Here is a 14,827-nt window from a genome sequence, read left to right on the forward strand (position 1 = left end):
CTGAAGGTGATTCACCCTCAAGGTGATTTATGGTGTGTTAGGAGATTGGAAATAATCAGCTTTAGTGGGACTTGTACAGAAAGAGTCCATTTGAGCTCCTCTGGTGAATCTTCAACACTGTTCAGGAGAAAAAAGAATGGATTTTTTATGGGATAAGCTTGCCCTGTTAATCTAAGAAATATGATAAAAGGGAAAGTTCTGGCCCTGCTCCAGCTAACAGAACACAGTGCCATCGCTTTTCTATAAAGGATATAAAGCACTGCACAGCACTAAAATAATTTCTGTGTTTTCCAAGTCAAACTGGGATCTGTTCCTGCTAATCCAAGCCCTGTGGTTTATGCATGGATTTCTGTCTTTCTATAGCCAGAGGGACTGTCCAGAGAATACACCTACAGTGTGTTCTTCTGCCCAAATGGTAAGTTCATGATTTGAATGAGATATTCAGTTTGTTTGAATCTGTTTTAAAAAGAAGCATTTGGCTTCTTAAAAAAAAAAAAATTTAAAAAAATCTTTGTTTCCATTTCTCTGTGATTGATGAGTTCTGGTCTGTAGGAAGAACTTGTAAATAAAGAGTCTTTCTTACCTGGCTGGCTAATTATGAATTTGCTCTAACTGCCCAAGTGATTTCTGGAAATGGCCATTAAATTCCTTTACTCTATGGAACAGTTTCAGTATTCAGCACTGTGGACAGTAACTGGGACTGTGCTTTATTTTCAGCTGGTGCTTTAAGATTCAGTTCTGGAATCAGTCTGTCCTTTCTGCCAGAGGTTTGGATAGCTCAGAGCTGCCTCCACTAGCTGAACAGAGATGCTTTTGACCACTAGATTAGAACTGAAAAATCACTTGCTGAGCTCATAAGAAATTCAGCTGAGCAGTTTTAGGGATTTTCTGCCTTGAAGGGGGTAAAAATAAAAGATGAGAAGAAACAGCCATGTGTATTTTAATATGTTGTTCATCAGAATGGGAGAGATGTTGGGAAGGATGAAAGTTGGACAAGAAAGTCTCACAGATATGTGTGCTTAGCAGAAAGATTTTTAAATGTAGTCTGATGAAAGAATAGAGATGGAAGCAAGTTTTGATATAGAAGAAAAGAATTGCTGAGCCAGTCTTACTGGATAACCAAGGAGGCAAAGGGTGTGTTGGTTTGAGGTGGGTTTATCCTTTGTTCTAAGCCATAAAAACCCTTCTAATATTGAGGGTTTCCTTGTTCTAAGCATAAACCTTCATAGTTGAGGTGGATTTATCCTTTGTTCTAAGCCATAAAAACCACTTCTAACTGGTTTGAGGTGGATTTATCCTTTGTTCTAAGCCATAAAAACCACTTCTAACTAACACACCCTTTGCCTCCTTGGTTATCCAGTAAGACTGGCTCAGCAATTCTTTTCTTCTATATCAAAACTTGCTTCCATCTCTATTCCTTCATCAGACTCCACATTTAAAAATCTTTCTGCTAAGCACACCTATCTGTGAGACTTTCTTGTCCAACTTTCATCCTTCCCAACATTAATACCTTAAAAGAAGCTGGAATAAAACCACGTGCTTAGCAAAGCTCTGTTTGAATTTCAGTCATCGCCTCTAAGCTGAGCTCCAACCCTTACGACATCCCCTTGTTTTTCTGACTAGAGAAAATACACATTTCCACCCCTAACAAATACGAGTACCAGTACCTGCAGAAGCCAGCGCAGATGAGGCACTTTGAGGTGGCAGTGAAGGCTCACAACGACGCCCACCTGGCCCTGTCCTCGGGGCCCCACGACATGGCCGAGATGGCCGAGATCGTCATCGGGGGACAGCAGAACTCCCGGACCTGGATCTCCTCCAGCAAAATGGGAGAGCCGGTGGCCAGCAGGGACACGCCTGGCATCCTCTCCTGGGATGAGTTCCGCAGCTTCTGGATCAGCTGGAAAAATGGAGTTATCCAGGTATTGAAGTCTTCTAGAAGTCTCTTTGTGAGCAATTTGAGCACACACAGAGCAGTTTTTCCCTGAGCTTCATTCCTGTTGCCTTTTCCCTCTGAAGCCCTGATCAGGCTGTTGTGATCACAACAAATCTGCTTTTTGCCGCCAATGTGTTCTCAGGACCTCAGTCCTGGTTGAGATGGAGACAATGCAAAGCAATGTGTAGCCATGATATTTTCTGAAAAATCCTTTCCTTAGGATTTTTCCTCCTGAGAAGCTGAGAGGCCTCAGGAACAAAATGTAAACATTGATTATCTGCTGCTGTGGAATGCAACAGGTGCATCTGTGATTGGTCTCATGTGGTTGTTTCTAATTAATGGCCAATCACAGTCAACTGTCTCAGACTCTGTCTGAGCCACAAGCCTTTATTATCATTCTTTCTTATTCTATTCTTAGCTAGCCTTTTGATGAAATCCCTTCTTCTCTTCTTTTAGTATAGTTTTAATATAATATATATCATAAAATAATAAATCAGCCTTCTGAAACAGGGAGTCATCTCTTCCCTCATCCTCAGACCCCTGTGAACACCATCACAACAATGTGTTGTCTTTTTTTCCATTGTCTTATTTGCCATATTGTGTTATTGTTTTATTGCCATTTTCAGAAGGCTTCAAACTGGTTTTATTCTAGCATGCATGCTTTTTATACCTTCTTACAAAACTCATAAGTTTACACTTTACTCATTGATTACAAACGACAAAGTGTTTATTGGAATAGCTGCAGGTTTCTCTTATTTCTCCTTCTTTCTTGGTTTCTATGTCAGTGACCTTGGTAGAAAATTCTTCCAGGGGTAAACATGGATCCTCTGATCAAACTTCTCTCTGGCTCACAGAAGTTGCTCTAAAACCTCTCCCACAAGTCCCCAGTATTTGTAGTGCTGAAGCCTTGCAGGCCAAGCCTGTGGATTTCCCACTGAACTCCCTTGGGTTGTTTTGTGGGTGGGAAGGAGAGAGGAATTTCTGCTCCTCCCTGGGCTGGGAGGTGTCCCAGCTCCCCAGGGACAGTGACTCCCCCTGTGTGAGCTCCTGGATCTCCCCCTGTGTGGCCTCTTGGATCTCCATGGTCTCTTGTCCCTTTCAGGTTGGCCACGGTACTCGGGTGCTAAACGAATCTATAATTGTGGAGTGGACAGTCCCCAAACAGCTTGAGGTGAAGTACATTGGCTTTTCCACAGGCTGGGGGTCAATGGGAGAGTTTAAAATTTGGAGAAAAGAAGAGACTGATGAAAATCACAATGAAGCATTTACTCTTGGAGTTCCCCACAACATAATTCCAGGATCAGAAAGAGCTACGGCTTCAATAATAGGTATCAATAATCAGGAGGTATCACTTAGGTACCCCCTCCCAAATGTCAACAGATGCTCCAGCTGTTACTTCTGACCAGTTCTTGAGTAATGCACAGCAGATAAGATAGTCACAGGCACTTTAAAAGGTTTATTACTGCTTAATTCTGGGGCAGATCATTGCTTGGGGTTTTTTGGCGTTTGTTTGAAGCCTGTTTGGGTTGTCAGTGGCTTGAAGTTGGTGAGGGGCTTGGCAGGGGCACTGTCTGTTACAGCTCGTGGTGTTTATCTCATTGTCATCCTCATCACAAATTGTGATTTAAACTGGTCTAAACTGGGAAGTCATGGATAATCAAAGGCTGAAATGTGGAATTTAATCCAACAAGAGATTGAAGGGCTAGGACTTAACAGCTGAAGGACTTCCCATTTTTCACGGTTTATTTAAGCTGCTTTGGGGTAGCCAGGAGATATTAGCGCAGTGAGCTGGGGGATAACCACAAAAAACACCAAAAGGAAACCTTAAATTGCCTGGTCCTGACCAATTCCCCTGTTTCTCATCAGGAGATGTGATGGGTCCCACCCTGAACAACCTGGACAAGCTGCTGAGGTTGCCCTTTGGCTGCGGGGAGCAGAACATGATCCACTTTGCCCCCAATGTCTTTGTCCTGAAATACCTGCAGAAAACCAAGCAGCTCAGCCACGAGGTGGAGGCTGAGGCTACAGATTACCTCGTTCAAGGTAACTCAGCACAATTAAATTCACAGCTGGAGAAAAGGCTTTGAATTCATAGTTTTGCTTTGCATGTCACTTTTTGTGATCGAGAATAGCCCAAGTGATGAGGATTCATCATTTCTTGCAGGATAATCTCAGAGTCTGACAGATTTTGATGGCAAGATGTTAATCTGTTTCTCTTCAGTAACTCCTATTCAGATATTTATTGATTCATCTTTATCTCGATCTCTTTTTCCTTAGCTGATTTCTATGTTTAAACATTATAGAAAGTAAAGGAAAATGAGATTTAGTGAAAATCTATATATTTAGGGGGTTTGCCTTATTCATAAATTCTTTTCAAACCTTTAGATACTAGAGTTAAGGCTCTTTTCTGGATTTTTTTTTAAGTAGTATTTTCTTAGTAATAGAATATATATATTTTCTTAGTAATAGAATAATATACCAAAAATCAAAATTTAGTATCCAAAGTAGTTAAAATCCTTCATTACATGGCTCTTGGTTATCTGTCCTTTCAGTCCTACTTTACCAAGCAACTCAAAATAACCTTTTTTGTTTTCTTTTATTTTGTTTTTTTTTCACTGTTCTTCTCAGCATTTGTTTTGGGAAGAGCCACATGCAGAATAGTTTTATAACTAAGTGCAATAATTCTCAGGACAAGTAAGAATTCAGAGATCATTAAAAACCCAGAGTGACCCAAAGGGACAAAGCTCTCTTGTGTATGAGTCAGACAATAGTCATGTCATGAAATCAGAGGTGACAGGGTTAGGTGGTTCTCCTCTGAAAATATAAATATAAAATGTAATATGTGAGATATTTCTTGTGTTCAGCAGCAAGAGCCCAGCTCTGCTTCCTCTGCCTGGCTCCGCTCATTTCACTTGGAATTTTCTGGGCTTGCTGGGAGCAGTGAGGCAAAGGGAATTTGTTAATGGCCCGAGTCAGTGTTTCCTTTGCAACATCATTTGCTTTTGTTTCTTTTTATGAATCTGCAAACCTTCCAGGTTTTTGGCTCCAAACCCTGTTTGCTAATTAACCCTTACAGAGGAAACTCCCAAGAGTTTTAAACCCTTCTGTGTTCGCTGGAGTTTTGCCAAATGTAAGGTTTGGATGGGAAATGCTCACTCTAGAATTGCTTTTGTGATTTACCAAGCCAGAAAACTCCTTCATCCCTCGAGCATCCATCGTGGATAAAAAGATAATAAATGCCAATAATTCCCATATATTCCCTCTTCTTTTGAAGTGGCCTGGGCTAAACCAGTCAGTATTTTTAATACTTTCCCACAAAAATAAAAACCAAACAAGTGAACAGGGGAAAACTGGATGAATACACATTTTATACAATTCATTTTTTTGGGGATGAGCATGGCTATAGACAAAAAGGTCTGATAAATCATTTTCCTAGTAGAAAGAACAATTTTTTTTTGTCATTTTCAGCCTCAGAAGATGTTCCAGGAGGGAGTTCTTATCTTCAGCATTCACCTTAATTATTCACCTAATTATTATAATGTTAATAATGATGTCTAAAGCAAGCCTTGGAGGTGTTCACATGCATCGAGGCCACAGCTGTTTGTTGTTTTTATGTTGCCTAAAGCTGTTCCAAGCAACAGCTTTGGGAAAAGCCAGAACCCAGCTGTACTGTCACAGGCAAAACCTTTTTCATTTGTAAATGGAGGTAAAATGGAAGGAGAGTGGCTGCATGATGAAGTAAAAAACCTTTTGATAATGCATTTTTTTTCCAGAGAAGTGTCAGATTTTTAGCGTTTGCAGTGTCCCAGATGTTACCCTGAGCAGATTTCTGCACAAAGTGCACACAGAGCTGGCAGAATACACAGAATACACAGAATAAGAAGCTGCCTCGGGGCAGCAGAATCCCTTACACATGTTCCAGATGTTCTGAGCCTTCATTCACTTTAAACACTCATTTTTCTCTGTGTGAGGAGGTTTTGCACTCCCCAATTCTTTTCTTTTTCTAATTTCTTTGCTTTTCCCCCAATTCTTTGCAGGCTACCAGCGCCAGCTGACCTACAAGAGGCAGGATGGCTCCTACAGTGCTTTTGGGGAGAGGGACTCCTCAGGGAGCATGTGGTGAGTGCCTGGTTAAAACTGAGCCCAAACTATTAAAAACTGAGCTCAAACTACTTAAAACTGAGTTAAAACTGAGTTAGAAAAGGGCTAAGTGTTTGCGAAACAAGAAAAAATACACTGGGCTGAGAAAGAGGAGTGATTTCCCAGCTTTTCTCTGGTATCACACACACTGGAGAGCAGAAATAATGCAATAATACTCAGAAATATTCAGTGATATTCTATGGAATTGCTGTACAGTGCTGCTGAGGGCTCTGACTGCATGAGCTGGTGTGATTCAGGACTCAGGAGCAGTTAGGAGAGTTAAATCTGCTAATTAGTGCAGGTTTCAGGCACAGAGCTGTAGTTAGGGATCATATCTGCAATTGGAGTAGCAATTAAGGGATAATTAGGCACCTGATTCTGTTAGGGAAGGGGATTTTACCTGAAGCAGAGGCTTCTGTCAGGTAAAAAATCCACCAAAACCAACCCAAAACCCCTCAAAGACATTCTTGTACCAACAGGATGGGTTTGTGCACTGTGGTCCTTCTGATCTTTGGAGAAAATCCTTAAATTCATTTTCTCTGACATCAGTTTGTTGTATATTCATAAACTTTTTTCTCTATACTAGTTTACATATTCTATGAATGTTTTAGCGTGTCTCCTTCTTAGTTCTACTTATTTAGAGTATGTGGATTCCTTGGTTGTGGTTTTAGTCTTTTTTTATTATAATTTTTAGTTCTGGGCTTTGGTCCTCACTGTCTTCAGTCAGTGAGTGCTGATTGTTGGCATTTCTGTAGCAGGTGTCTTCATTTATATTATTATTGGATCTTATCTTATATTTTTATTTATCTTATATTTTTATTGGATCTTTTCCCATCCAAGCAGGCATTTTAACACAAGCATGCTTAAATCAGCTACTTTCATTAAGCTTGATTAACAACAGAAATAAAATGTATATCTTTATAACAAAGTTATTTAACATCGCACACATAAAATCCATTTTAATATTTGCAAAAAGCCAATATTATAATATGTGTCCATAACACAGGGAGCTTCCACCTCAGCCCCAGCATGTCCCAGTGCCTGGATGGGAAATGTGGTGACACAGAATTACTCCACACTCCAAAAATCCCCTGCCAGGCAGCAGAGTTTGCTACCCTCCCATTCCTCAGGGGCCTGTAAATGCAATGACTCAATCCCCCAAGCTGGCCAGGGCTCACACTTGCTGTCAGAGGTTTAGAATTCCAAAAAAACACTTCTGGTGCTTTCTGAAGTCTTAATTCTGTATAAAGTGGAACACAGCTTCAGGCTTGAGGAGAGGATCTGGATTTCTTATGAGAAATATGTTGATTCTTAACTGTAAAATATTAATTCTTTGCTTAAAAACGTTAATAATTTGGGATAAAAAATAACTATTTCAGAGTGTGGCATAATTATGACAAATACACCTTTGAGTTCTACTTTTCAATTTAGTTGGTTGCCCTTTAATCCTTTTCTTATCCAAAGCCTGGACAGTGTTCAGGTGATTTTATGTCCCATTATTAAATTATTGATTTAATAATTATTAAACCTCAATAATTTATTGTTATTGAGGTTTTAACAACAATATTTAGTGTTTCCCAACAAGATCTTTTTCAATCTATGCTTTCTAAGAATATAATTTTTTTCCTTACAGACACTTCAATCTGAATTTGTTTTTTTTCAGTAAAGATGATGAATTCATTTTTCCAGGTTAACAGCTTTTGTCCTCAAGTCCTTTGCTCAGTCCCGTGGGTTTATTTTCATTGACCCCAAAGAACTCTCAGCTGCCAAAGACTGGATCATCCAGCACCAGAAAGAAGATGGTTCTTTCCCTGCTATGGGCAGGATACTGAACAAGGATATTCAGGTAAAACCCACCCAGGATCAACTTGCAGCAAGAAAAATTTAAGAGTTATTATCAGGGCATGAAGTGGTGCAGTTGGAATGTGAATTTGGCACTTGAAAGGCTGGGATGCTGCAGGGAGAATCAGAGGAATTCCAGTTCAGAAAGGTCCATCAGAATGTGGCTGTGTCCCCAGAGGATGGAAATCAAGGTGTGAAATCTTACAAAATCCTGCATTAAATGAGTCCTCAGGCCTGGGACAGCTGGCTCTAACCAATGTGGGCTTGAGTTCCTAAATTTTGTACTCCTTGTGTGCGAGGAAAAGAAATTTGGTGATGCTTCAGCTTCTCCTCCAGCTCTAACACATCCTTTGGATTGCTTCAAATTCTGGTTTTTTTTCCCCAGTGTCCTTTTCTGTAGTTTTCATCCAGTGGTTTGTGTTGTTTGCCCTTCCAGGGTGGGATCCATGGGAAGATCTCCCTGACAGCTTATGTGGTTGCATCTCTTCTGGAAACAGGTGTCACTTCTGAGGTAACAAAAGCTCCAAAAATTCTCTCTGTCCTTTCTTTATAAAATCTTCATTTTGCCGCTGTTTGCCTCCAGAGGTTCTGTGCTCTCTGACAGCATCCAGGGAAGGGGAGGCTGCTGGGTTGTTCTGAAGTTAAAGAATCTGTTCTGAAGTTGTTCAAGGTGGTCTCACACCCTTCAGCCATCAGCTCATGATTATTCCAGCAGAGCAAAACTCTCCCCTGCAGCCCCATCCCTCAGCCTCTCCCAGAAATTACTGCAAAAAGAGTTTTTCTGCCTCTTAGCTTCAAGCTGTGAGCGCAGCCTGTGCTGATCCTGCTCTTCTCTTGCCTGCAGGGGCTCAGGAATCCTGGCTTGGTGCTAAAAGCAGTTTAACTTGGGGATCCTGAGAGCTCTTGTGGTCTGGCTTGGCTGCAGCGGCCAAAATGCTACTGCTGTCAGATTACAGAGCCTTTGGGGAGCTGAGCTCCTGCTCTGAGCTGGATTCAGGGCTCTCGAGGAAAAATGTTGCTGTTCTTTGCAGGAGCACTGCAAAAAAGGAGAAGCAGCTATGTAGGAACAGCCAATTCCACTGGAAAAAAAAAAAACAATTTTCCAGTATAACTGGTGGTTTTGGGATTCCTCCTTAAAACTCCTGCTAACACAGTGCTCCTGCCCTCTGATGTGTTTCTGCCAGCATGCAGCTTCACTAGGATGGAGGTGTTTAGATAAGATTGTGGTGGCACATTCCACTGGCCAGGACTGGGAAGATGCTCCCTTGCAGATGGGATAGCCAGGGGAGAGGGCAGGGGTGGCCTGGGAGGTGAAAAGAGGAGGTGCAGGGGGTGCTGCAGCATCTTTTGGAGATCTCTCACACAAACAAGGGTCCATTCAGGCACAGTTTGGGTTTGGTGAGTTTGTGCAGTGTCAGAGCAGCCAGTGCCCATTCAGGACCTCTGATAACCTCAGCGCTCCTCACCCATCCCTGTGGAGCCTGAAGAGTAAAATAAAACAGAGCTGCTGCTGCAGGCAGATGCCCCCTAAGCCCTGTCCTTGTTGGAGTGGAAGCTTTCAACCTTATTAAAAATCGAGAAAACCCTGCAGAGCTCCCAGAGGAGCTTCCTGCCTCCCTGTGATGCTCCGTGTGGCAGGGCAGCCCCAGCAGTGCAGTTTCTGTGCGTTCTGATGCTTTTCCTAGAGGAGATTTGTGAGTGTTCCTAATGATCTGAGCTAGGAAATGAGGAAGGGCAAGGTTAGCGCCACAGGGAAATCAAAGGAAACCAAATTACATCAAGTCCAATTAAATTGTTTCTATAAATTATCAGAGCCACGTTCCTGCGTGGTGAGGTCATTGGGGGAGTTAATAAAACATGTTTGTTGGCTGCAGGGACCCCTGGGAACCTTGGCCTTTATTATCCTCTGGCGTCTGCCAGACGTGTCAGGAGCACAATCAAACCTCCAGCCCCGAGCTCACCCTGCCCTGCTCATCTGCTGCCTTGCAGGGCACACAATTTCTCCAGCTTTAGGGGAGGAAAAATGTGTCTAAAAGTTAACCTAAATCATTCTCACTCTGCTTGTTTCACTTTTTTTTTTTTGAATTTTTGATGCCTGGCATTTCTCAGGGTGTCCAACGTGTTCTCAAAGTGTCCATGCTGTTCTGCAGAGAGCAAAATGTATCTTTCTGAGCTGATTGTGTGGATTTCTGTTTGGATTTTGTTGGTGGTTTTTGTTTGGTTGCTGTTGTATTTGCTGGGAAATGTCCCGACCGAGGCAGGAATGGTGAATCTGAGTCCATGTTCTCAGAAGGCTAATTCATTATTTTATAATATTATATTATATTAAAGAATATTATTACTGTATTATATTAAAGAATATTATTACTGTATTATATTAAAGAATAATACTATATTAAAGAATATTATTACTTTATAATACTATATTATAATACTATATTATATTAAAGAATTAAATATAATACCGTAATAATATTCTTTAATATAATATAGTAATAATAGAATATTATTACTGTATTATATTAAAGAATACTATATTATATTAAAGAATATTATTACTTACTATAACATATATTATATTATAATATATAACATTATAATATATATTATATAGTATAATATATAATATTATACTATATTTATAATATATACTCTTATAATACTATATTGTATAAAAGAATATTATTACTTTATAATACTATACTATACTAAAGAATATAGAAAGGATACTCACAGAATGCTAAAAAGATAATTAAAAACTTGTGACTCTCTGCAGAGTCCCAACACAGTTTGGCACTGATTGGCAAAAGAGTTAAATTACTTCACACCAGAAACCAATGAAACAATCCCCAGACACATTCCACATGAGCAAAACAGAGGAGAAGCAAATGAGATAAGAATTGTTTTCCTTTTCTCTGTGGCTTCTCAGCTTCCCATGAGAAAAATGGGGATTTTTTCAGACAATGTGAATGCTAAAAGTTGCCTTTTTTTTTTTAAATTTAACAAGTAATAAAGCAACCCTAACTCCTGAGACCGGTACATCTACCTGGGCTCTTTCCCCTGTGAATGTAGGAAGAAAGAACAGCTGTAGAAAAAGCAAAACACTTCCTGGAGTCCAACCTGTACTCAGCAGAGGATCCCTACACCACCGCCCTGAGCGCCTACGCCCTGACCCTGCTGCACAGCCCCAGCGCCGCTGCCACGCTGCGCAGGATGAACAGCATGGCCATCACACAAGGTAGGGCTGCTGGGCCTCACGGGGGCCTTGGAGGGCCAAAAGGGAGCAAAACCTGATGGGCTTTGTGCCATATGAATTAATAAGGGAGATTTGCTGTTTAGGAGTTTGTTGTGTTCCTGTGTTCTTCGCTATTCTGCCCCCACGCCATCCAAACACAGCCTGGATCATCTGAGCTGCTGGACAGGATGGGGGATGAGGGATTCCTCACTGACAGGTCCTGCAGTTTCACTGAAAGAGGCTGATTTGGGGAAAAAAAAATGAAGAAAAATCCCATCTCTCTAAAGTGATAACATTTGTGTTCATGTGGAAATCATCACAGTTTCCTTTCACAAGCACATTTGGGCTACCATGAAGCTCCTTTGTGCCCTCTTTAGGATCAGGAAACCACAGTTTCCTCCATTGATAGGAAAATGGAGCGAAACCTGATGGGTTTTTTGCCATATGAATTAATAAGTGAGATTTGCTGTTTGGGAGTTTGTTGTGTTCCTGTGTTCTTCACTATTCTGCCCCCACACCATCCAAACACAGACTGAAAGAGGCTGACTTTGGGGAAAAAAAAAGAAGAAAAATCCCATCTCTCTAAAGTGATAATATTTGTGTTCGTATGGAAATCATCACAGTTTCCTTTGATAGGAAAATGGAGCAAAACCTGATGGGTTTTTTGCCATATGAATTAATGAGGGAGATTTGCTGTTTGGAAGTTTCTTGTGTTCCTGTGTTCTTCACTGCACCATCCAAACACAGCCTGGATCATCTGAGCTGCTGGACAGGATGGGGGATGAGGGATTCCTCACTGACAGGTCCTGCAGTTTCACTGGAAGAGGCTGATTTGGGAAAAAAAAATTAAGAAAAATCCCACCTCTCTAAAGTGATAATATTTGTGTTCGTGTGGAATCATCACAGTTTCCTTTCAGAAGCACATTTGGGCTACATGAAGCCTTTGTGCCTCTTTAGGATCAGAACACAGTTTCCTCTTGATAGGAAAATGGGAGCAAAACCTGATGGTTTTTTGCCATATGAATTAATAAGTGAGATTTGCTGTTTGGGAGTTTGTTGTGTTCCTGTGTTCTTCCTTATTCTGTTCCCACGCCATCCAAACACAGCCTGGATCATCTGAGCTGCTGGACAGGATGGGGAATGAGGGATTCCTCACTGACAATTTCACTCAAAGGGGCTGATTTTTGGGAAAAAAAAAGTAAGAAAGAAAAGAAAAATCCCATCTCTAAAGTGATAATATTTGTGTTCGTATGGAAATCATCATAATTTCCTTTGATAGGAAAAGGGAGCAAAACCCTGATGGTTCAAATTTTCAGAATTGAATTAATAAGGGAGATTTGCTGTTTGGGAGTTTGTTGTGTTCCTGTGTTCTTCGCTATTCTGCCCCCACGCCATCCAAACACAGCCTGGATCATCTGAGCTGCTGGACAGGATGGGGGATGAGGGATTCCTCACTGACAGGAGCCAGTTTTTTTTTCCAAAATCAGCCTCTTTCACTGAAAAAAAAAAAGATGGAAAAAAAATGAAGAAAAAAAATGGAAAAAAAATGAAGAAAAATCCCATCTCTCTAACGTGATGACATTTGTTTGTATGGAAATTATCACCGTTTCCTTTGATAGGAAAAGGGAGCAAAACCTGATGGTTCAAATTTCCAGAATTGAATTTATGAGGGAGATTTGCTGTTTGGAAGTTTGTTGTGTTCCTGTTTTCTTCACTGCACCATCCAAACACAGCCTGGATCATCTCTGAGCTGCTGGACAGGATGGGGGATGAGGGATTCCTCACTGACAGGTCCTGCAGTTTCACTGGAAGAGGCTGATTTGGGAAAAAAAAATTAAGAAAAATCCCACCTCTCTAAAGTGATAATATTTGTGTTCATATGGCAATTATTACAGTTTCCTTTGATAGGAAAATGGAGCAAAACCTGATGGGCTTTGTGCCATATGAATTAATAAGGGAGATTTGCTGTTTGGGAGTTTGTTGTGTTCCTGTGTTCTTCACTATTCTGCCCCCACACCATCCAAACACAGCCTGGATCATCTGAGCTGCTGGACAGGATGGGACCTGGGGGATCAGGAATTCCTCACTGACAGGAGCCAGTTTTTTTTTCCAAAATCAGCCTCTTTCACTGAAAAAAAAAAAGATGGAAAAAAATGAAGAAAAAAAATAGAAAAAAAAATGAAGAAAAATCCCATCTCTCTAACGTGATAACATTTGTTTGTATGGAAATCATCACAGTTTCCTTTGAGAGGAAAAGGGAGCAAAACCTGATGGTTCAAATTTCTAGAATTGAATTAATGAGGGAGATTTGATGTTTGGGAGTTTGTTGTGTTCCTGTGTTCTTCACTATTCTGCCCCCACACCATCCAAACACAGCCTGGATCATCTGAGCTGCTGGACAGGACGAGATCTGGAGGATCAAGGATTCCTCACTGACAGTTTCACTGAAAGAGGCTGATTTTGGAAAAATAAAAGCAGAACAATCCCATCTCTCTAAAGTGATAACATTTGTGTTCATGTGGAAATCATCACAGTTTCCTTTCACAAGCACATTTGGGCTACCATGAAGCTCCTTTGTGCCCTCTTTAGGATCAGACCCTTGGTAGGATCCTTTAAATCCTGTCAGAAGAGGAACACCCACAGGACAAACTCTAAATCTACTGAAAAAAATCCAGATTTAAAGAAAAGAAATTAAAAAATAAAGAGGCAAGATTTTCATACAAACCCAAGGTGGCACAGTTCGGCTTTGTAAGGCAAGGGTGCTCCTGGTTTTCTTTGGAGAGGGCTCCACACATGTGGCTGATGCTGAAGGGAGGCAAGTGCAGCAAAATCAGAGAATATCCTGAATTGTAGGGGACCAATTAATGAGTGAGTGTCCCACACAGAGATCAGAGCCACAGCCCTGGTGTTCAGTTCAGATCCCAAACTAGCAGAATGATTTTGAGTTTTTCAGAGGCTCTGCAATGCCCTGTAACACCTCACACTCCCTGGTGGTGTGTTTTAATCCAAAATTAAAGAATCACCTGCTTTTTTTTTTAATTATTGGATTGGATTTCATTGAATTGGATTACATTGAATTATCTCTGTCATTGGATTGCATTGAATTATCTCTGTCATTCCAAAGGAGCTCCTTGCCCAGGCACTGGGTGTCCAAAAAGAGGGACAGGGAGCTCAGGGCAAGGAGCAAAAGTCGGATTTGAGTGCTCTGATAACAGCCCTGTCCCTGTGCCCTCTTCTCCCAGATGGATTTACCCACTGGAGCCTCACAGGAACCCTTGTGGCTGATGAAGACACCTTCATGGGGTTTAATGATGGACTCTCTCAATCAGGTAATGGGGAACCCGCAGGGCAGGGAAAAGGGAAGGGGCTGCCACAACCAGCCTGCATGTATTGCAGGGAATTGTTTATAAAATATAAGGTATTTTGAAATTGTCACTCAGTCAGGGAAGGGTTCAGGGAAAAGAGAGCTCAGAAAGGCTGGTAACGTGGTGCTGAAAGAATAAATGAGTGACAGAGCAAGATGTGGTTCAGACAGGACAGGTTTTTCAGCCCCAGATTTCTCATCAGCTTTCAGTTTTATAGAGACAGAATCCCAAGTGGTTCTCACTCTTCTGTCAGGGAGTAAAAATTCAAAACAGAAATCTGAGGGAATTCAAATAAATTTAATTTTAGAG

The 14,827-nt window shown here is 41.1% G+C and overlaps 1 protein-coding gene across 2 annotated transcripts in view; it reads left to right on the plus strand.

Annotated features, from left to right (window-relative positions):
- Positions 1 to 14,827, plus strand: part of CPAMD8 (C3 and PZP like alpha-2-macroglobulin domain containing 8) — a 68,662-nt gene that overhangs the window by 26,924 nt on the left and 26,911 nt on the right. For both annotated transcript variants that reach the window (XM_064734391.1, XM_064734392.1), the window contains exons 23-31: positions 364 to 415; positions 1,624 to 1,922; positions 3,039 to 3,264; positions 3,803 to 3,979; positions 5,974 to 6,055; positions 7,766 to 7,922; positions 8,355 to 8,429; positions 10,991 to 11,156; positions 14,396 to 14,482. In XM_064734391.1, coding sequence (XP_064590461.1) covers positions 364 to 415; positions 1,624 to 1,922; positions 3,039 to 3,264; positions 3,803 to 3,979; positions 5,974 to 6,055; positions 7,766 to 7,922; positions 8,355 to 8,429; positions 10,991 to 11,156; positions 14,396 to 14,482 — 1,321 coding nt within the window. The remainder of the gene's footprint in view (positions 1 to 363; positions 416 to 1,623; positions 1,923 to 3,038; positions 3,265 to 3,802; positions 3,980 to 5,973; positions 6,056 to 7,765; positions 7,923 to 8,354; positions 8,430 to 10,990; positions 11,157 to 14,395; positions 14,483 to 14,827) is intronic.

This window comes from Zonotrichia leucophrys, chromosome 28 (assembly GCF_028769735.1).
Source record: "Zonotrichia leucophrys gambelii isolate GWCS_2022_RI chromosome 28, RI_Zleu_2.0, whole genome shotgun sequence".
Classification (NCBI taxonomy): domain Eukaryota; kingdom Metazoa; phylum Chordata; class Aves; order Passeriformes; family Passerellidae; genus Zonotrichia; species Zonotrichia leucophrys.